General features: G+C 42.3%; 1 protein-coding gene across 1 annotated transcript in view; it reads right to left on the bottom strand.

Moving 5' to 3' along the window:
• Positions 1–6,351: 6,351 nt before the first annotated feature.
• The window catches only part of LOC124275424 (WD repeat and FYVE domain-containing protein 2-like), a 29,943-nt gene continuing 12,079 nt past the window's right edge, over positions 6,352–24,215 (bottom strand). The window contains exons 6-12 of the mRNA XM_046710994.1: positions 23,748–23,860; positions 15,022–15,148; positions 14,241–14,346; positions 13,676–13,777; positions 11,556–11,686; positions 10,742–10,850; positions 6,352–8,965 (exon numbers count right to left, since the gene is read on the bottom strand). Of these exons, the coding sequence (XP_046566950.1) occupies positions 8,939–8,965; positions 10,742–10,850; positions 11,556–11,686; positions 13,676–13,777; positions 14,241–14,346; positions 15,022–15,148; positions 23,748–23,860 (715 nt within the window). The 3' untranslated portion in view covers positions 6,352–8,938. The remainder of the gene's footprint in view (positions 8,966–10,741; positions 10,851–11,555; positions 11,687–13,675; positions 13,778–14,240; positions 14,347–15,021; positions 15,149–23,747; positions 23,861–24,215) is intronic.

Raw genomic sequence — 24,215 nt, 5'->3', positions numbered from 1 at the left:
GAAGTCAAGCAATGCCGTGATTGGAGAGTATTTGAATGGGTCATGTTCAGCAGCTTGGCCATTGAGGAATTTCTTGGGTTTTGGTCCTGCCAAGCATAAGGTACATGTTGAACGTTTCTTGTCACCTCAGGCAAGTGAGCTTGTTCAAAATATGCCTTTTGGGGTTTTGCATATCCTTGTGAAAGTGGAAGCGATAATAACTCATAGAAAATATGTCTCTCTTTATAGAGGTAGGTGTTTTCCAGCATGAGTATGTGGGGAGAATTTCCTAATTTATGGGTTTCATTACTTCTTTGAGTGAGTTTAGTTTTATAATGCTTTTAGCAATAATCCAGCAATATCACGTCGGGGGACACCACAAATAGGCTTCACACATTGTACCCATGTGGGGAATTGAACTTGGGTCTTCGGTGTGACGAGCGAACGCTTTAACCCTCAGGCTACCCCACCGCCCCATTATTTCTTTGATGCCAAATACACTGATTGTGTCTGCACAGAGCATTTAACAGTTCGGGGGGGTATTGATTGAACAAAAATGTTTTTGGATGGATGGTGGATGGACAGAATTCCTTGGTTTAACTATGTACCTTTTTAGGACATGTCTCAGCTAATCTCTGTCTGAGAATAATATCTCATTATAACATACTGCCACCCACACCTACACTATCTCCGAGACTGACAAACAACAGCAGACATATTTTGAATGACATCAGTTTTAATCAGCATCAGTATGTAAAAGTCAACATTGAGCACTGAAAACACACATTCAGTACTTTCCAACATCAATAGGAATTTCTCACGTCTTTGGTCCTGTCATCAAACTTTACTAGAAATATCACAAAACATATGATAACATATTGTGGCAATTTATCATTGAGCAGTACTTGGGGAGGAAGTTAACATTGCAGTTTGAACACGTCACTGCATATAAGGTGATGGGGCTCAGGTGGTCTCAATGATGGCTGTGGAGTGATAGCGCTACGATTGGTTGTTGAAATTAAGGGTAGAAGACAGCACAGAAAGATTCTCTGACTAGAATGCACATCCAATGGTTACAATGTGTGACCTCAGTAGTTGCTCATATCATCAACCCCCAGGTTTCTTGACTCGGAACACAGTTACCAGCTGCCTTCTTTGTCAGTGAAACCGCCTCCGTGGTGTAGTGGTTAGAGCGTCCGCCAGGAGAGCGGAAGGTCGCGGTTTCGATCCCCGACCGCGTCATACCAAAGACGTTAAAATATGGTACTTGTTGGTCCCTGCCTGGCGCTCGGCATTAATGGGTACAACAAGGACTGGTTGGCTTGGAGTCAGTATAATGTGTCAGCATGGGGTATTGATGCTTCACTGCGGCATGGTATCTCAGTGGGCTAGCACTATAAAACCAGCTTCAGTCTGGGCTAGTACAAGCAGCCGCACATACACATACACACGCATGCACGTCGTCATATGAGCGAAATATTCTCAAGCACGACGATAAACCCAATTTCACCTCACCTTTGTCAGTGAATGGGTGAGTGAGTTGAGTTTTATACTACTTTTAACAACATTCCAACAATATCACAGCAGTCTATATTGGTAGAGTAGCCAACTGTTGCCCAAAGATTTTTGCACCTTTACCTAAAGGACCATATATGTATTTTGTTTATATACAGAAATTCTGATCTTGCTTATCCCATGTAAAAGAAAGTCTAGGTTTAACTACACTATGTATTCAACACACTCACTCACTCTAAGCCAACTGGTGATATTTCTGTTTATTGTTTAATTCTACTCTCAGCAATATTTCAGCTATAAGCTGCTGCCTGTTAATGTTCAGGTTTCGACAACCCCATCCAATGATCAACATAATGAGCATCAAACCACAAAATTGTTATTACAATGACATCCACCAAATTAGCAAGCTCGTCTGCCAGATCACCTCTTGCGACAACCATGTGTTGTTGAATCTTCATGGGGATAAATGGTGACAGAGCCATACAGGCTTACTGGTAATAAAACAGAATACACTGACTGACTGACTGACTGAATTTGGTTTTACGCCGCTTTAAGCAATATTCCAGCAACATCATGGCAGGGGACACCAGAAATTGGCTTCACAAATTGTTCCCATGTGGGGATTCGAACCTGGGTCTTCGGCGTGACGAGCCAACGCTTTAACCACTAGGCTACCCCACCGCCCCCACAGAATACAAACATCTGGAGACCTGTGTACGTACATCAGGGTTAGAACTAATATTCAGCAACCCATGCTTGTCATAAGAAGTGACTAACAGGATCGGGTGGTCAGGCTCGCTATATTGGTTGATGTGTAATCGTATCCCAATTGCATAACTCGATGCTCATGATGTTAGTCACTGGATTGTCTGGTCCAGACTGGATTATTTGCAGACCGAAATGTAGCTGGAAAATTGCTAAATGTGACAGTACACTACAAACAAAAAAGACTCAATTGGATGTTGACAGAGTGAGGTGTATCACATATTTCTATAAACCTAGCTCTCTTGTTCATTCAGCATTAAATATTACCACAATATATTATCAAACTGCATTCTCTTCATGGAAATCCATTTAAATGTACACTAGTCATACCATACATGTATATACACACAGTTTAATGAAACACATTCTGAACATAAAGAGAAAAAGTACAAAAACTTTAGAAGATAAACATTTCCAGAAGAGTGAAATATAGAAGAGAATTGATGCAACTCTCCCTTGCCATATCAACCTGCACATGACCTGAAATACATATACATGATCAGAACAGCGTAAATGGTGAAAATGAATAAAAAAACCAAAGACATTAAACCTAACCGCACATTAAACTGTTAAGAAACTCAAACTCTTGGCATATGATATTCTATTCTCAGAAGAGTGAGTGAGTTTGATTTTACGCTGCTTTTAGCAATATTCCAGCAGGTGACACCAGAAATGGGCTTTACACATTGTACCCATATGGGGAATAGAACCTGGGTCTTCAGCATGACGAGCGAACACTTCAACCACAAGGCTACCTGACATCCCTGTACTCAGAAGATACACAGCTGTATACACATAAGTGAATATTCATAAGAAACTGTTTCCATAAAATATCTTTTTAATCCCTGAAAATCTTTTATTTGCTTTCATGCAAATTTTATGCTGTTTGAATACGAATATGAAACCCGTCATAAAGAGTAAGCATGTAAACCTTCTTTGAAAAGGAATCTTAATATTTTAGCTGTAAAGTGCTCAAATACGCTAGTAGCATTCACACATACATTAGCACTGATACTTTATACATCTAAGGCCATAATATAGGCAGCCACAAGTGGAATCTATTTACAAGCCTAGAAAAACAATATGTTGTCAACAAAGCACAATTAATATACATACATTTAAAAGATGTACTCATCTCAACAATGTGTCTTACCCAACTAGTAGGCTTCACTGTGAAAGGATAAGGGGATGTTGCTTTAAGTCCTCTACATTGCCAAGGTGGGGAAAACAGTAAAAGTTCTAAAGCTATCAGGGGTGTTAACATGTCCGACAGCTTGCATGATTTATAAAAACTTAGTGAGGGAATGTGACTGTCGCCAATATTCAATGCTCCCGCTATAGGAGGATGACCTTTTAGTAATTGAGTCCAACCCCACCCCCCTGCATGCCTCATCAATGTCTGAAATATGATCTTTTACTCAAGTTTGCAATATCATGTGCCAGGTTACCTTGAATGAGTGAGTTTAGTTTCATGCCGATTTTAGCATTATTCCATCAATATCACGGTGGGGAACACCAGAAGTTGGCTTCACACATTGTACCCTCATGGGGAATCGAACCCGAGTCTTATGACAAGTGAATTTCTTTAACCACTCAGGGACCCCACTGTCTATACCCCACTAACAACATGCTATTAACCAAGTGACAATGTCTGACTGACAGCGAGTGAGTGAGTAAGGTTTCTGCCACTTTTGGCAAATATTCCCGCAATATCACAGTGGAAGACATGAGAAATAGGCTTCACTTATTGTAAAAGTGTACTGAATCGAACCCGGGTCTTTGGCATGACGTGTGAATGCTTTTGCCACAAGGCTACCCTGCCAGACTGACTGACTCCAAGTAGGCTCTTGCAAGCATGAGTTATTGGGGTCTTATTCAGACCTGATTGGGTTCCACATCACTTATATAGATTCACTACTTACTGTCACTTCATCATATTCGACATTAGAGCACTCACTACTGCATAGTGAAGGATACAGGATAGTTGAAACACTCTTACATTCATATACAACAGTACATACATTTACATCAAAGAAAGAAATTGATTTTGATTTTACATTGATAACCTTTGACAACACTTGACAATAGGGTTCAGACTTTCAACCAATAAACTTCAAGTTCAGTCTTTATATATAACCAAACAAACAATCTTGCATTTAGTAGCAAATCTTGAGACATCTTGCTTCCAACCTATCAACGAAGACATTCAGTTTTAACATGTGGACAAGAATAAATGTATAACTAATTTCCTAAACGTTTCAAAATAGTACGACTGGCAGAGCACATACAATCCTGTTTCCATGGAAGCAGGAAGATGGTTCTACCAAGACAAGATGTTACTTAATGATCCAGCAATGGCTTAATGATCCAGCAATGGAGATTCAGCTGAGGGATGGTTCATCCACGAATGTAATTTATACATTTTGAGTTTTCAGATGTCGAAACAACCAGAGCATTACAAGCTTCACTGACAGAATGCAGGACATTAACAACAGACATAATATCTCGGGGTTTGCATAAGGGTTCTCCACAGGCTAACATCAAATATTATAGCAAGGGGTGAAAGTTAATATAACACAAACACATTTCCTATGGCCCCAGCCGCACACTGGCAGGTCTACAAATTACAGAAATGTCTTTGATGCATCGTGAAATATATCTTCATCATATCATCTGTTTTAACAAATTTTGTAACTAAAAGCCAGGAGACAAATTAAAAATGTCATTTAAAAAATATATAAGGGAAGTTAACAATCTATGGATGAACAACTTCTTTATTACAGAGATGGTCATTCATTGATAGTTATCCTCCTTACTGCTCCAACTTCTACATGCCTCTCAAAGAAGTCAAAAATATATATTGAATCAAATAATATTTCTTGTCACACAAAAAATAATGCTTTGGGAAAAGGAAAACTAAGATTAAAATAGTGTTAGTATCACTAAGCATATACATGCAGATACATCTTCATTCATTTAATGACAGGGAATATTGTACATCGCTTTTTTCATGATAATTCTAAGACTATTTAGCAATGCAAAACAAATTCAGCATTAAAACATCATCTAATTAATAATTCCCAACTGTAATCCACCTTCATGATACTTCCAGGTCAGATGTTATCCAGACGACCATTCACAATTTCATTGTGGTATGTGAGACAGATTTCAAATTATCATTTGAGAGTTTTAGGAATAATTGCTTCAGTTATTTAGAAGGTGAACTAGATCTTACTATGTGTCGCCCATTTAGCAACTGACCAAAGTACATCAATTCTAGGAGGGTTTTATTTCGAGTTGCTGTTGGCAGCCTAATTTAAAAAAAACCTCACAGGGTCCAAGATTACATAGTTTTCAAAAGGCAACATTCTAATTAATATAACCTTGCATTCAATCTGCAAAAATATTAAACACATTATTGACGTATTTTATCTTATAAAATACATGTCGCTTTCAAAGTATAAATATTAAAATGATACTAATAACCTGAACTGGGAAATGTATCATACAGTTTGGACATCTGTGATTGACTTGAGTCTAAACAACCTCCTTTGAGATACCTCAGAAGCTCCTACAAAGACTATATTAGATAGTAAAACAGCTAGTGTCTGTCCTGATCAACAGGGTCCTTCAGTACAAGACAGTTTGGGTACACGTGTACACTGTACACGGAAGTGTTTAACATAGAGTTAAAGTTGCTACATGTCTTACAGCACCAACATTGCACTGTCATTCCATGTGACTTGCCATCCATTATATTTCAATGACGCATTGTTTGCAGAAGTGTTTTACATTGCCTCTGAAGGAGTAAAACATTTGTACAATATTCCAGCTCCATTCCATTGTCGTTCAATGTGACACACCATCCATATTTCCATGACACATATTGTTCGCTCGCTCTCCCTCACTATAGGTTGCAGATATGTACAAGGCACCTCAGTAGACACTCGCTACCTGTATCACCAGAAAACTGCTGTCATTACATTATTGTCACACAGCGTCAGTAATTCAGTAATTCTCCCACATATGCACACATTGTCAGAACTCCAGATAAGCTCTGTATTTGTGCAAAATAATCACAATAGACCACCATAAACCAATAATTTTAGTAGCTTTCATACAAATACACAAGGCAATAAAATACCAATGGTGAAACAAGACTGTGCATTTACCCAACACAGCCTTTCTTTCTAGATTTCAGCACTGTATATCATTACATATCTACATTTACGGATTGTTAATGTTTTTTCGCACATTTATTGAAGTATAAAATCGCAAAGCTTTGTAATAATATACAGACTAACCACATGTATATACATAATCTCTAATGCTGTGAATAATGAAGACAGACTGACTGAGTTTGGTTTTACGCCGCTTTTAGCAATATTCCAGCAACATCACGGCGGGGAACACCAGAAATGGGCTTCACACATTGTACCCATGTGGGGATTCAAACCCGGGTCTTCGGCGTGACGAGCCAATGTTTTAACCACTAGGCTACCCCACCGCCCCTGAATAATGAAGAACTATGTGTACTGGACAGATGTAGACTAGAAGTTATTGAAATACAGTTTTGTGTAGAATTATGTTCACTCACTGGATATAATCCAAGGGTGTAGAAATATATAGAATACCCTAAGAAAACTCTCAATCCTTAAGTGAATGAAAACAAGTGAGTATATACTCAACAGCTAAATATAGTATCTGGAACCATGCAATGCTGTTTTCAAACTACGAACACTGTAATGACATGTTTGGCTGAAACAATGCACTGATCCAACGCATTACATGACTCAAATCATCTCTGAACCAATGCGTCAAATAGTTTTACAAACAGCTGGTGATGAATATTTTAGCTGTGTTTGTATACCTTTATTCAATCTTTCTTGTGGCTTTAAAACACATCAAACATTTGAAATGATGAAAAAATACACCCTTTGTTAACACTTTACATATGATATTTATACAATTGTACTCAGAATTGTGTTTTGTATTGAGTATTTCATCACACAAGTAAGATTTTATCACGATGTGTAACGTACTGTGACTTGAGTGTGTTTTTTAAGCCTCAACAAACAAAAAACACAAGTTGATCGTATGCCTAGAGGAAAATTCTTTGAAACTATCTGAGCCTTTCTGAAAACAGCTCTATACATCCCCATACATATCTAATAATTGCAATAAAATAAGGTGAACGTCATTTCATGATCACCCAACAAGCTATTCAATAACATCCAGTGTCACTAGTTATCTCCCTTTGTAATTCTAAATAAGGAAGTATAGGCAACATTAATATGATAACTGATCAGACTGGGACTATCAGAACACACAAAATACAGTATCACTAAGTATTTTGAGTATTTCTATAATGAGACGAAATGTCATTATCATGTCTCGAATGTGTTTCAGGGAAATAGTCTCATATCACATCAACTACGTCATATAAAAACTTTCTTGCATCCCTTATGTGCAGCATGTTTCATCTTGAGACGATCTGACTACCAGAGTCAACCCCTCTTGATAAATATACAATCTTGACTGATCAACTCTTACAATTTCAATTAGACTAACATCTTGTCTCTGAAATGAACAAATTTTACAGAAAAAGAAATCACTACTGTTAAATTACAAAACATGTCATTCAGACTGGCAAACTGCACATCACATGAATTATATCTTATATTTGATCAATATTTATCACATGAACTTCCTGTTAAGTTGATCTTTCTCTCCATATTCTGTTTACCATCTGGTTTCATTTATCAAGGAAGTTTACATTGAACTGCAAGATTACGCTTTCAAGAGCGATATCTGTCCCACAATTCAATTGAAGAGGTCACATGTGTTTCTACATTTTGGGGTGTTGTTTCGTAACTGGTGAAGGAAAAATGAACAGCTTTGATTCAACACTGTCATTTCCTAATGGAACTTTTGATCATTGCACAATTATAGCCAGTAAGGTTGTATGAAGTTGAGACAAGAAATTCATTATGGGAATGAACCATCGGACAACTTCACAAACAGATTCACTGAACATGACAACATCCAGAATACTGTCATAGACATTGGATCAGCATCCCGAGACCGAACACCCCAAATAGACATACTAAAACTGCATTGAGACAGGGGTGCATATTTACACTCAACACAGCAGGCCAAAAATTGTCATCTCGAAAATCTCAAACTTAAAGACATGACTTCATCTGAATCACTACTCAGACCACAAGCATCAGCTGTAGCCAGGGTCACAGACTGCCATACATTATACAGGAGGATTCTCTACACAGTCACTCAAGATATGACACACTATATCATGTACATATAAATAGTAAATACAATCTGGAGAGGGGAGGGCGCATAGAATAAATGGAATCATTTTCCTGTTTACATGTTTAAAAAGAAAAGAGTCAATATTTTTGTTCCATTTAGAAAGGGCAAGATCAAGGTCCATTTACTGGAAAAACATTGTGTTTAGCTGTACAATATAAACAGATCCAGGCGTCCTGTGACCACAAGGTAAACTACAATAGCGCTGGAGGTGCCCAGGCCATGAAACAAGCACCTGCTACTGAGCAGACAAGGCTGAAGCAGCAGCTATGATGGACAGACAGACTGTCAGGATGAATACATTACTTGATGACTTCTAGGACTTCTGTGCATCCAGGGCTGGAGAACACTGCTAGAGAACACTGCTTAGATCCCACACCTGGAAATAAAATGTCGTTAGATTTTAAAAGTGTCTTCAGAAACTGAACGGGGCAGTGGGGTAGCCTAGTTTGAAGCATAATACAAGAGTGCGTGAGTGAGTGGGGTGTTATGCCGCTTGTAGCAATATTCCAGCAATATCACCAGGGGTGGAAACAACTTTAAAATTGTTAGTGTACTCCGGTACAGTGGCACATGTAAAATCACTAGCCCTGATAATTTTTCCACTATACCGTCTGTTTTTTAAAAATAAACAACATAATTAACATTGGAAAGTCAACTGGACACCAGTACAGTGTGATATACAAATTTGCTTGCCCGACAGAAAAAAAACACTGGACTCGGACATCGGGCAATGGGTTATTTCCACCCCTGATCACAGCTGGCCAATACAGTAGAGCACATAGTGCTGACCCAAATGATGGAATACAGAGAAACCCTGTTAGTTTGGATACCCCTCCTTCCAAACAATTCCTTCTGGAACTTGTTCCCATAGTGGGACAAAACAACAATGCATCACAACTGTTTACACCCTGATACAAACATCTATCACAGTTTCTCGTTGAGTGACAATAATCTACTTTTACCTATGTTTTCTTTAATAACTTCCATCAAAACAAACACAAATTACAATTAAAATGTAAATATTTTCATCCATTGCACCAGAAGTGATACTATTGCATAATCAATATCATCAATGCAGTTGATAGAGTTACCTCTCTTATAGTGCTACAATTTGATTGGCTAGGCAGTATACTGTGTGGTGTGTCAACACATTCAAGTTTAAAATCCCCGCCAAATGTAAGGGACCGTTCATAATTTATGGCTAGAGGCATTCTCTTCCCACAGAGGTTACTTGTCATACCTTCCCACGAACCTCTGTTCTAATACGGCCCTTTCATGGTGCGAGTGTTCAGGATTCGTGATTGGTTGCAATCAGATTTAGTTGTGCAATCAGCGACGTTGTTTCAAAAGTGATCATTCGAAAGGCCTCGATAATTTCCGTATGCTTCGGGAAAACTAGAACCTATTCCCCTGTGAGATGCACAAACGTTTCTTCTAGACAGAACTCGGTCATGTTATGGCTCATCAATGGCATCTCCATCGCCCTCGTTGACAACGGGCAAGCTAGCCATTAAATGTCTTGTGTGTCACATCAACCAAAGTCCCCGGCAGAGGAGGGATATTTGTGGTCCCATATTTGCTTATGTTAGTCAAGTTGGATCTAAGTCGATGTAACACGTGTTCTGATTGGATAGAAAGAAGGGAGATAATTCGTGTTGCGATTTTTTGCCTCTAGGGGATTATACGAGAACCAGGAAATATGGCCGTATTAGAACAGAGGTTCGTAGGAAGATATGACAAGTAACCTCTATGGAAAGAGAATAGGCTAGAGGGGGAGATGATGATATTTATAGAGAAGCATGTACAATGTGAATTCGCCCCCCCCCCCAAGTCATGTACAAAAACAATGACCGCCCACTCCCATAATTATTAAGCAGAATATTTAAATATTATTATGTACAAGTACATGTGTACAAAATTGATAACCCCTACCTCCCCAGAACAAACGGGTGACCCCCTCTGCCCACCCACCCCCAAAAAAAAAACCTAAAAAATCATCATCACCCCCTAGACATAAATTATGAACGGTCCCTAAACTGTCACGGTGGCAGGTATTTAGCCCTTGATGATTCATGCAAAATCATGCAATGTAACGGATCATCATCTCAACAACATAAATAACAATTTGACAGCTCTGCTGTAATCCACACACCTTCATGACCCTGTCTTTACCTACAGTCAGTAGCCGTTTCCTCGTCTCGTCTAGGTGCATGTACATGATGCTGTGCTTGGTGTCATGGAATGTTGCCAGAGGCGCTCGACTAGGGGCCAAAAAGGCAGTCAGTACAATTATGGCTACAGCAATACAGCAGTTAAACAGTCAAGTTGGAAAAATACAATAATATCAGACATGAGAACGGCAACGCACAAAACACACTGAAAATTTAGCCAGGTATCTTGGAGGTCTTTTATTGCAGATTTACATCTATCTCAAAAACTTCAAAATGAAAAAAAAATCCCGGAAATCCATGGAAACTTCTCATGTCTGTAATTCACAGTGAACCATATGTGATACTAGATAGACTGCTCATTTCTACCGATAAACTTGCCATTTCCACTGTACTTATCCTACATGCTGTGAAATAAAAAGGATTACTATAAAAAATATAGTTCCATTCAAGGATAAAACCGACACACAGTGTCTTAAGACATGGACCTTGAAAACAGAATTAACAGCTTAAAAGGTACATTTACTGACTGACTGAGTTTGGTTTTACGCCGCTTTTAGCAATATTCTAGCAACATCATGGCAGGGGACACCAGAAATGGGCTTCACACATTGTACCCATCTGGGGATTCGAACCCGGGTCTTCGGCGTGACGAGCCAACGCTTTAACCACTAGGCTACTCCACCGCCCCAGGTATATTTACAGTTTCTTCAGGCCTTGGAGAAAGTTTCAAGAAGTAAATCCAGATTATAACGTATAGATGCTTATTTCTCGGAGGCAAACAAAGTGATAACTCACTCTTCATCTGTAATGGTTGGTAGACACTCGTCACAAACCCTGACTTCATACTCGTATCCCATGGGAGGGATAGTAGACTTAGAGTTGCTGCACTTGGCACACATTGCCTTGCCACACTTCCTACAGTGATGCTGAAACAAGTGACACAAACATATACCAGTTAGGAAATACAGTACAACCAGAAATTATTGAGAAATTAAGATTGTAATTTTTAATTTTTTTTCACTCATTACTTACGTATTAAATGTGAATATTAGCAGAACATAACTCCAGATTCAAAGACAGGTGAACAGTTAGTATTTTGTCAAGTCACCATGGGCAGCAATGCAGGCTTCAATGCGGCGTGGGCATACTACTGATCAAAGAAGTTAGAAAGTTGTGGTCCATGCTGTCCCAATATCAGATCCCCTCTTCTTTCATTTCAGCAATATTTGTCAGATTTGTCTTATTGACACTTTCCTTCATAAGTCCCCAAACATTTTCTATTGGATTTAGGTCAGGGCTATAGTTTGGCAAATCTAATAATGTCATATTTTGGGTCCGAAACAAGGCCTGTGAATGCTTTGAACGATGTTTTGGGTCGTTGTCCTGCTGGAAAATCCAAAACTTTCCATAGAACATGTGAGCAGATGGAAGTAAATGTCCCTCGAGAATATCTGTGTACCGCTCACTGTTCACATTCCCTTCAAATACACAGAGGGGTGTTGCCCCTAACACAGATATGCCACCCCACACGTTAAATTTCGGACTGTACTTTGGGCGCTGATACAAAGTTTTTTTCAGTTTGTTTGGTCCAGAATTTCAGTGTATTAGGAAACAGCCACACAGAACTTTCATCTGAGAAAATCACATTGTCCCAGTTAAAATTTCTATGCTGTAAGCACCAGTTCAACCTTCGCTCCTTTTTGTTCAGGTTTCATGATCGGTGATGGAATTCCTCGACTTTTCTGCCAACCCATTGCATGCAGCTCAGTTCTAATTGTCTCCTTACAGACAGCCACAGTTCCTCTATCAATCATATCCAGCCTTAAGTTTTCTAAACTCCTTCGTTTGTTTTTTAGAAACAAGAATACCAAGCCGCCTCTTGTCACCGACAGTCAATTTTCTGGGCCTACCTGCGCCTGCCTGGTGCTCAATGCCATATCCATTTGCAATATTTTTCAAAACACGATAAACAGTGGACAAAGGGATGCCTGTTCTACTTGAAATCACTTTAGCTGAGCTGATGTCCTTGTTATAATACTCTAAAATCAACTTCCTCTTCTCTAAATCATCCATACTGAGGGTCACTGAAAATGTTGTCTGCTAGCAAGTAAACAAAGGGGGGATAACTCTTCACAAACTAATGAAAAAGGATTAACGGAGTTGTCTCTCTTGAATGAAACCAAGCACTTAATAGCTGGTCAAGGTTGTTTATACTAGAAATCCAATTAAACATATTCCTAAAATTCTCAATAATTTCTGGTCATACTATACATCAACATCGGTTAAGTTAGAAGGCATTTTCAGCTAATTCTCTGAAATATTGTTAGGATCCTTGCCTAACCATGCAGTGGTCAAATAAAGGGCCCTTGAAGATAATGCAACCTCTTTCCTATTAACTGATAACACTGACCTGCCTGTTTCTATGTTATAATCACTGATAATGCAACGTCTTTCCTATTTCACTATATGATAACACTGACCTGTCTGTTTCCTATGTTATAATCACTGATAATGCAACCTCTTTCATATTTCCTATTAACTGATAACACTGACCTGTCTCTTTCTATGTTATAATCACTGATAATGCAACCTCTTTCTATTTCACTATATGATAACTTTGACCTGTCTGTTTCCTATGTTATAATCACTGATAATGCAGCCTCTTTCCTATTTCCTATTAACTGATAACACTGACCTGTCTGTTTCGTATGTTATAATCACTGATAATGCAGCCTCTTTCCTATTTCACTTTAACTGATAACACTGACCTGTCTGTTTCCTATGTTATAATCACTGATAATGCAACTCTTTTCTATTTCACATTATTTATGAATAACACTGACCTGTCTGTTTCCTATGTTATAATCACTGATAATGCAACCTCTTTCATATTTCTATAAATGAATAACACTGACCTGTCTGTTTCCTATCATCTTCTCTTCCCACATCTTGCGGACATTCCAGAAGAATGGAGCACCACATTTCTGACACACATCACTCTCCTTCCATTCTGGAGTCTGTGAAGTGTATAAGATATATATCTTAATATACGGTGACCACATGTACATGGATTATTTTTGAAAGCAACTGATCCTTTTACAGAAACTAATCCATCTTAAAAAGAAATGCAGGGCTCTAATTAAGCATTTAGAAGTTGCCCTGATGCAACCTAAAACTGCCAAATGCAATTTCATATTTAAACCAGCTTGCATGTTAATATTTTGCTGCTCAAAGACCAGAGACTTCAGCTGGAACACAGAATGATATAGAACTGCCTTGTGTACAATGTGTAGTGACTGATGATTACACAGACAGTGGATGAAGGACTGCTACTGTTATGAAAGTTTACAAAGCAAGATGGGATGATTTGTATTGTCTGGAGAAACACAGCTATTGCCTAAGGATCAACCCTGTAATGCTAACCTGTAGATCTGATACTTATGTAGTTCTGATACCTGTGAAGAACAAGCAATGGTTTACCTCCAGTCTCTCTACATCCATCTGCCATATCCCAAGCAGACCGTCGTCTGATCCTGATACCAACTGCTTTGACCCCATAGCATAAGACAAGCCTTGTACCTTGTCGCTGGAATTATACAGCACATAAGTCCATGAAAACAATATGTCACATGAGGAAATGCTTTGAGTCGAGTGAGTGAGTGAGTTTAGTTTTACGCCGCACTCAGCAATATTCCAGCTATATGGCGGCGGTCTGTAAATAATCGAGTCTGGACCAGATCCCTGGTGGTCAGGCTCGCTGACTTGGTTGACACATGTCATCGGTTCCCCATTGCGCAGATCGATGCTCATGCTGTTGATCACTGGATTGTCTGGTCCAGACTCGATTATTTACAGACCGCCGCCATATAGCTGGAATATTGCTTTGAGTCGAGCTATTTGAGGATTCTATGCCACGTTTATAGTGGAAACTGTGATTAAATGTGGGGTAGGACCAAAACCAAGTGGTTAAAGCCTGCACTCATTTTGACTAAAATATGAGTTTGATTCCCCACATAAGTACAATATGTGAAGCCCATTTCAGGTGTCCCTGCTATGAAATGGCTGGAATATTGCTAACAGAGAGGAAAAGGTTATGACCAATGTTGCTCAATGTGTCTACCAGAGGTTGAAGTGTTAATGTGTTGCTAAGACGACCTTGGTTTCAGGATCCGGAGTGGGGCACCCTCACCACATTGCTACATGACTGCATACATTAAGCCCACCTCACACAAGCATTCTCCACAAACTGAGATATACTCACTGATGTCCTTGCAGTTCAAATGCTGTGCCTTTCTTCCCCCCGATGTCCCACACGATGATGGACTGGTCGAAGCTCCCGGTAAACAGCAGACTGCGCTGGACGTCCCAGGCCATAGAGCGTATACTTCCTATAAACAAACTCTCTGAGTAAATTTACCTTCAAGTCATATATTTTAGGTTGAACCTAGACAATTCATTGACATTACTGTCATCCTGGACTGAGTTTTCACAACCATGTAATCAGTTAATCTTTCTAAGACCTCATGGAAAGTATCTCATTCTTATTCTCAACTTTCTGTTTGTTGTTTAACACTGCAGTCAGCAATATTCCAGCTGTATGACAGTAAGTCTGGCCCAGATACACCAGTTATTGGCAACAAACCAAGCCAACATTGTATACTCCCACAATATCAACCAAGTCACTAAATCTGACCATCCTAACCTAAGGGAATCAAGGTTTTTATATGACATTAAAACTTATACAAACCTGTAGAGGTTATGAATTCTTTGAAGAAAGTCCTCCTTGGGGTACATATAAGCATTAAAATGTCTATTTTAAATCCTACGACAGTTGTAACTATATTTTTAATAAAATATTTACAAAACAAAAAACTCGTTTTGTCTTGTGAGACCACCCCTACAGGGCCCCACCGGACCAACACAGCCAAGAGCAGGTAACTCTCGCCGTCTACCTCGTACCTCACTTTTCATGCTGAACGTGTCAGACAGAATGAGGGGAGGCGGGTGGCCGTACCCAAGGAGGACTTTCTTCAAAGAATTCATAACCTCTACAGGTTTGTATAATTCTTTTCAGAAGAAGTCCTCCTTGGGGTACATATAAGCATATGACAGACTCCCAAAGATATTTGAGGCGGAGTGGCATTCTGTCTGGCAACAACTAAACCCGTGGTGGAGTGAAATCTACAACCCGATCACGAAATAGAAAACACCGAGCCACCTGACCGCTGATGTCAATCAGACGGGCGGAACTAGAGAGCCCAAGCTTATATGTCAATTGGCTCAATATCAATGACATAAAACCCCGCCCCCAACCATTACAATGCAAGGAATGTATGGGGACATGCCGAAACAACTCCCAACCCTAATATAGCCCCGGCCAGACAAGCGTGGCAAGAGGTATAAGGGTAGGGAAAGCTTAAAAAATTTAAACGCTACAAAGCCAATAACCCAGGAGTCGAGCTAATAAGTACTGCAAACTAATGCTCGAATGCACCTTTGTTTGGAAGAGGGCTTGCCGGGACCTCGATAAAACCCAGAGAAATTATTAGCCTCGCTAAAACTTTCTGAGGAAATCGAACGAGTACAAACACCATGCATTGTATGCAGTGAAAACACCCCACCAAACACTCTCGGCGAGGAGGGTAAGTGTAGGCCACCATCCCACAAAGCCGATTAACACAGACTCCCAAATACCGAATGCTCGGGAAGAGGGAAAAACTGTAAGGGTACAAAAAATCACCTGAATAGCGAAAAGCGTAGCCGACCATGTGTTGGCTCACCATTACACTAACCTGGTCACATGACATGCGGCTCGAAGAGAGGCATACCAAACAGTGCCCCGTGGGGGGTTCGTACCCAATTCCGTCGCAAGACGGGTTAATAGCATATGACTGGTTAAAGCGTTCAAAACGGACCCCGCCCTCTTGAAGGGGACGTAAGGGACGTATGTACACCCAAACCCGACCCAAACAAAGGATGGTAAGGCTAATACGATGTAGTGATACGAAATATATCGACATTGAACACAGAACCGATACCAATGACCAGTTACTAACTTGGTCAGAGTGGCAGGTCACTCTCCACTGGAGAGAACCGAAAGACCGAACCGAGCACGATCCTTAGAATGCGTGTCAAGTTGGTAATGGCGACTGAAGGCGTTCTGCTGGCTCCAAAGAGCGACAGAACCGATCTCTTGCTTGAGCAGTGCCGCTGTGTATTGCCAACAAAGCGGCATCTGCCCTACCCAGTCTGCCTTCAACCCCTCGGGGGGGAGGTAAACCGTATCATTGTAACCATACAATTACGGAAACAAGCCTACGAGATAAAGTGCGCTTGCTAGCAGACTCCCCAGTCTTCCCGCCACCAAACAGCACACATGGGTACCCGTACGGATCCCTGTTGTTCGTTAGTTCGTGACAGGCACGGGTGAGCAATCGAAAGATTGGTCCCCGGTGCGGAAGGCTGGGTAAGGGGTAGAAGTGCGATATGAGCAGTCACGTGGAAAGCAATATCGCACTGAGAGTGGTAGGTATCCGGGAGTGGAATACGGACATGATCAGTATAAAATACTGTCAGTGTTGGGTCAGTGGGAATCGCATGGATGTACCCGACCCTTCTACCAGAGTTCACCACAACAAGTAAAGTCGTCTTCAACGTCAACAAGTGAAGTGAGAGAGACGATATACTTGAAAAATTAGGGCCAGACAGCCAATTGTGAATAAGTGGTAATTTTAAGGTGGGCTGGGTCGCCGACGAGGTGGTCGAACCCTGTTCATGCCAGCTACGACGCGATGTACTAGAGGATGCTGCCTAGGCAGAGCACCATCGAACGAGGTGTGAAACGTGGAAATAGCCATGGAGTACCCGGCAATGGTGGAGGTCATAAGGCTCTCAACCAAAACGAGGTTATAGTAACTCCAATATCCGGACTAAATCCGCAGAATAGGGATTATGAAATCCAACTATCTGCACACCAGCGCGCCCCACCTTTCAACACACTGAATGGGTGTCGAATCCCAGCCAGAATTGTGTCTGCAACGGTTGCAGGAATTCCGTGGGTTATACCCGACAGAGGCCAAGCCACCCAGTGAATCCGAGGATTCGGGTGTGGCGCCCCGTGCAGAGGGAGAATGTCTGGCCGAAGAGGTAATTCAATCCCGGCGCGGGATCGAACACCAACCTGACTGCTGTCAATTCCAGCACATTGATGTGCAGGTTGTGACTTCGCCTCTCAAGGCTGCAGGTCACCCAGAACATCGCCCCTAACCCGGTAGGGATGTATCTGGCTGGACTGAGAGCGACGGTGTCTCCAGGGGTGGGGACCCTCGGAGAGACGCCTGACGTCTGTCCATCTGACTGCGTGAGGTTGACAATTCCGCCCAGTTTCGTAAGAGTGACCAACACTGATCGTGAGGTCCCCAGACTCAACAGTTATCTGAAACCACGATGAGTCAGTCGCCTATGTAACGGGTGACAACACCGCACTGCGATCTGGCTATCTGAGCTGTAATAAACCTCAATTTGGTGAACACCCTTGGCACCGTAATGTAGCCTAAGGAGAGCACACGAAACTGGTAGCACGCCCCGTCAAACAAGAAACCGAAGGTAAATCTTGAAATCAGGGTGCAATGGAACAAGGAGGTAATGACCTCAAGGTCGATTGACGTCGCGCCAATCCCCTGTCTCGGCAGATGAGATCACCGAGCGGTGTCTCCATCTTGAAGGACAGTACCTCTATAAACTTGTTCAGCTCTCAGATGAGAATGGGTCTGAACATTCCGTTAAGTAATGGCAACGATGAAATAAATGGAGTCAAACCCCACATATTCCTGACCATTGGAAACCACCACACTGGTTGCCTAGCCCAGCAAAGACTGGATCTCGGCACGGAGTATTGTCGCCGTCTCCCGGGAAGCCGACACTGGAGTGTGTCGCTCCGACCGGTGTTTGCGGCAGAATATAGTAACCCCAGCAGTCGGCAACTTAACGTTTGCCGATGCCTGGGCACCTGAGGAATTCACGAGAAGCTCAACAGACTTCCGTATTCCTCGAAACGGTCCCGGGCGTATAGGCCCATAACCGCACTCATCATTTGGCTGGCACAGCTACCATGCAGTCCCTAGCCAGATGAGAGTTGCCCCCGTCAGATGCCGCCCAGAGTCGCCGACGAAAAAATTCCACCGGCGCTCTCTCCCCTTTCCACCAGCTCCCTCAGCAGGGCTGAGAGATGCGCCGAGTGGAGCATACAGCGTTGAGCTGTGAAGGGGAAAGAACGGCAGACTTAAGGGAGAGTGTGAGGCCTTGTCCCGGATGCCGTGCTGGAAGCAGGCTTTCCTCCGGGAGGCAAACTCCAACGGTTCGGGTATTCGACATGGACAACACCTGAGGCAACATAGGCGCGATTCTATCTCGCACTTGCCCTCAGGGACGAACCTACTTAGTGGTAAGTTCAAAGTAGCGAAATGAGCCGAAGCTCAAATCGATTTGTCCACTGTACGAGCCTGAACCCCGATTCCGAGGCACATGTGAGAAGCCTGACAATCAAGGTTTCACAAGCACTCAGACAGACCTCTGAGCGGCGAGGTGACCGTCACACCCGGCACACTCGATGGCATCTAGGTCAATACGTCGATAGACATCAGGCCGAGACCTGAACTACCGGAGCCGATACCTGAACTACCGGAGCCGGGAATCTGCGCCCTACCAGTGCCGAAGCCTGGGTCGGCGCTACCCACGGGGTTCAGAGAATCCGCAGAGCCGAAGCTCAGCTGTTCTAGACCGAACCCCGATCCCGAGATACGTAGGAGTAGCCTGATAAATCAGGTTTCCCAAAGTACTCTCCAAAAGCGCACTAAGCATAAAGTCAAACATAGCCTATAGCGCTATATAAATACCCATACATACACATGTATGTATATACATACACATGTATGTGTGTATATATATATACGTAAGTGCTCGGGTCGGCGGTTCGAGTTCGAACCCCGATCCCAAAAGACATGGGAGTAGCCTGACAATGCAGGGCTCCCCTGGTGTACATGGGTAGACCTCGGCGCGTCGAGGTGATCGGCAGCTCATCACACTCAACGGCCTCTTGGCCAGGGCATCGATAGACATCAGGCCGAGACCTGAGCTAACAGCGCCGGGCATCTGCTCCGTACCGGGGCTGAAGCCCAGGTCGGTGCTAGTCCGATCTGCAGTCCCGAGACACAAGGGAGTAGCCTGGCAATGCAGGTTTCCCCTGGTGGACACAGGTAGACCTAGGAGCGCCGAGGTGATCGGCAGCTCAGTGGAACCCAGACCGGGGCGCCGAGAGGAACCTGCCGATATACAGGTTTCCCGGGCAACCCCAACTGACCACTTGGCGCCGAGGTGTCCCCGAGCTGGTCGGCGCCTAGGCGACCGCCAGTCAGGGCACCAGGCGAAGACAGGGTGAAACCTGCATCGCCGGCGCCAGGCGCCCGTGACGAACCTGAGCCCGAAGCCAGGTCGCCACAAGGTGCCGAGGTGTCCCCGAGCTGGTCAGGGCACCAGGCGAAGACAGGGTGAAACCTGCATCGCCGGCGCCAGGCGCCCGTGACGAACCTGAGCCCGAAGCTAGGTCGCCACAAGGTGCCGATGGCACACTCACCTGAGCCGAAGCCAGGATCAAGCTGCCTGGGAGGAGGCGCGTTCTCCGAGCCACAGCACAGGCCGCAGCCAACCCCCCCCAGATGCGTCCGATCCACCCCCGATGACAGGCGTGCTGAGCTCCTTGCGGAACCCAGACAGCACCGTGTCAATCGGGGATTTCACCACAGACGACACCTGGTTAACTTACCTTCGAGATCAACACTTTGCGAGCCGAGCTCCTGACGAGCCCGGACATCGCGCTATCAATCATCGACTTGACATTATGTTGAAGAATATGTTGCTGCAATAGTGAAGCAAATTGAGTCATATTTAATTTAGCAACATTGTTTGCGCGGGAACGATAAAGGGATTTCCTTAGAAACCTAATATATCATCCCCCGCCTGAAGCAGATTAGTGAAAAAACATAAAATCTGCGTGTCGGAAAGAATGCGCGTGAGGCATAGAAACTCAGACAAATAACCACAACCTCGGCCTATGAGCCGTGGTTGTGTGTAAACGTATGAAATATTATCATAATACAACATAATGTAACAGGAATATTGACACAAGGGCGTTTATTATTAGCATCCTTGATCGTCGTGAGCGTCCTCGGCTAAACACCGGAGGCACACTTTATAACCATCCTGTGGCGGTAGTGTGCACGGCACAACGCACAGGGCTTAAACTGCAACAAACAGAACCACGCCAGTGTTACTAGCAGGAACTGTGAAGCAGCAAACACATAAACACAAGTAATAGCAAGAATAACCCGCACGGGCGATATATAAATGCTACAACATACAATGCAAAGCAGAAAAAGGCTAGCCACCCCTGCGTTTACATAGAGTAAAGTTGAGTGATACGAAACGAACACTATCAAAACTACCCAACAACGACTTACCACAAATTCGCTGAAAAGAAAGAGAATTTAGGCAAGCCTACCATATAATATGCAAACATAACATATGAACTCCCTACTACAAGTTACCAAGAACATATAGCAAGGAAACCACGATCGCACGGTCCGCCATTTTGCCTGCCACATGGCTGGAAAACAGAGAACCCACGGCAAAGTTACAACAAAAGATGAATGAAAATATCCACATATGACGTCCATCTAACGCCCGTGCGTAGAGAAAGGAACCATACATACAGATTGAGACTCTTTTACACTCATCGTATCGGTAGGAGAGCAAACTCGAAACGAACACCACGCACGTCTATTCAACAGAACGACAGCATGAAAAGTGAGGTACGAGGTAGACGGCGAGAGTTACCTGCTCTTGGCTGTGTTGGTCCGGTGGGGCCCTGTAGGGGTGGTCTCACAAGACAAAACGTGTTTTTTATTTTGTAAATATTATATTAAAAATTTAGTTACAACTGTCGTAGGATATAAAATGGACATTTTAATGCTTATATGTACCCCAAGGAGGACTTCTTCTGAAAAAGAATTTTGAACTGGTCCCTTACCCTGTCAGGAATGAGTGAGTATGGTTTTACACCGTTTTCAGCGATAGAACCCCGGGTCTTTGGTGTGACAAGTTAAAGCTTTACCCACCAGGCTACCCCAACGTCCCAATTTGTCAGCAGCAAACAGGAGTCAATATTATCAGTCAACCCTCAAACTCATATTATTTTTAATACTGATCACCTCATAATGGTTTGACCATGGTTTCTATACTCAGTTACAAGAGAAAAGGTGAGGCGAGGTGAAATTGGGTTTAACGTCGTGCTTGAGAATATTTCGCTCATATGACGACGTGCATGCGTGTGTATGTGTATGTGCGGCTGCTTGTACTAGCCCAGACTTAAGCTGGTTTTATAGTGCAAGCCCACTGAGATACCATGCCGCAGTGAAGCATGAACACCCCACTCAGACACATTATACTGACTCCGAGCCGACCAGTACTTGTTGTACCCATTAATGCTGAGGGCCAGGCAGGGACCAACAAGTAGCATATTTTAACGTCTTTTGGTATGACGCGGTCGGGGATCGAACCCGCGACCTTCCGCTCTCCCGGGCGGACGCTCTAACCACTACACCATGGAGGAAGTACAAGAGAAAAGGGAATCACGTAAAACTGATAAAGTGACGTCAAACTGCATGTCAGGAAAAGACTCCAACACACTCCGCCATCAAAGTGATTTAGGGACCAGTTCCAAAAACGATTCAATATGATCAGTAACAATCATAACTAATATTTTATTCAATACTAATCCCCCCCCATATCGGTTTCACCATAGTTTCTATACTCAGTTCCAAAAGAAACGTGAATCACGTAAAACTGCGATACAGTGGTGAATAAAGAGATTGATGTTTGCTGATGAAAACATTCAAACAAACAATGTGAGTCCTTAAAGTGAACACACAAATGGTCTTTATTCATAACCAGAGGTGTTTTGTGATACAGGGGCGTACAGGCGTAATGTACGCCTCAAAATCAATTAAGTACGACATAATATAAGATTTCAAGCGTATCGTGTACGCTCATAAATACCTTTGTACGTCTAACATTTAATTTCCGTGCGTATCGTGCAAATGGAAATCTATTTCAGATAAATACTTGTCAAGTTTCTTTTGCAAAACACGATTTGACACATGAGGAAACCCCGACAGTAGGAATCACTTGCGTTGCCATGCAACGATATGCGTCACTATTTTTCGATTGGCTAAAAACTACACTGTTCCTATTTATATCCAGTCGGACCTGACTTTTCGCGCATCACACGGTCGGTCAGTTATTTCTCACGTGACTTCAAATACAGATACATGGTTGGAAATAGTGATCGATGAATCGTCCAGACAAACCACATCACCAACTCGCTCACACAAAAACATGTCAGTACTCCTTCAAAATTCTCAGTACACCTCCGCTTGCAATATGATGTGTAAGTACACTCACACCCCCAAAAGTTATCTGGAGCCCTGATAATGTCAATCAGACATCATTAGATTGCACCATTTGGAAATGTCACTTAATAATCATGGGAAATGACATTCCAGTATTGAGTAGGGCTCCATCAGCAACCAACATGGAATCATCGGAACACACAACTGACAAGAATGACCATCTGAGTATTGAACACACCACGTAGCCCTGATTTATGTCTTGTTTCAGCTAATTGCAAACATTTGTAATATTCACATTTCTATTGGAGTTCAGTATATATTATCAGTGAGTGAGTGAGTTTAGTTTAGTTTTACGCCACACTCAGCAAATATTCCAGCTATATGGTGGCAGGTATATATTATCATGCATCGACACTGACCTCAAAGTCTCAATCGGACAACCACGGAGATAATATGTTATTTGTATGGTAATCCAACATGGATGATAATTACATTGAGTACAATTACATCAACCCATACTGACCTGAGTGTCCCTTGAGTGTGACAATGAGCTGGAAGCTGCTCTGTCCTATCTTCAGCACTGAGATCTGACCTGAGTAGTCGCCCACAAAAGCATATTTGGACTGTTCGTCAAATCTAGCCCAGAGTTAAGGTACTTCTATGTAATAAAGTCTACTTCGAGTTGTTAGCTGATTAAGAGTAGGCAGGCTGCAATAACGTTTTTCATAACAACACATACAGTGAAACCTGCCAACACCGGCACCTGTCTAATCCGGCACACTGTGAAAACCGGCATAATATTTTAGTCCCGCCATTTTACAAGATATTATGATCATTAAAACATTGTCTAATCCGGCACCTGTCTATTCCGTATTCCAGCACGACTTTCCGGTCCCAAAAAAGTAATTTTAAGTGTAATTAACACTGTCTAACCTGGCATGGGTATGAGCAGTCCAACCACGGACCCATAGTCAAATACACTAATTAATAA

Source organism: Haliotis rubra, unplaced genomic scaffold (genome assembly GCF_003918875.1).
Source record: "Haliotis rubra isolate DU_JTF1 unplaced genomic scaffold, ASM391887v1 Scf1048, whole genome shotgun sequence".
In the NCBI taxonomy this organism is placed as follows: domain Eukaryota; kingdom Metazoa; phylum Mollusca; class Gastropoda; order Lepetellida; family Haliotidae; genus Haliotis; species Haliotis rubra.
Note: the sequence above shows the minus strand (reverse complement) of the source record. Positions and strands in the feature narration are given on the sequence as shown.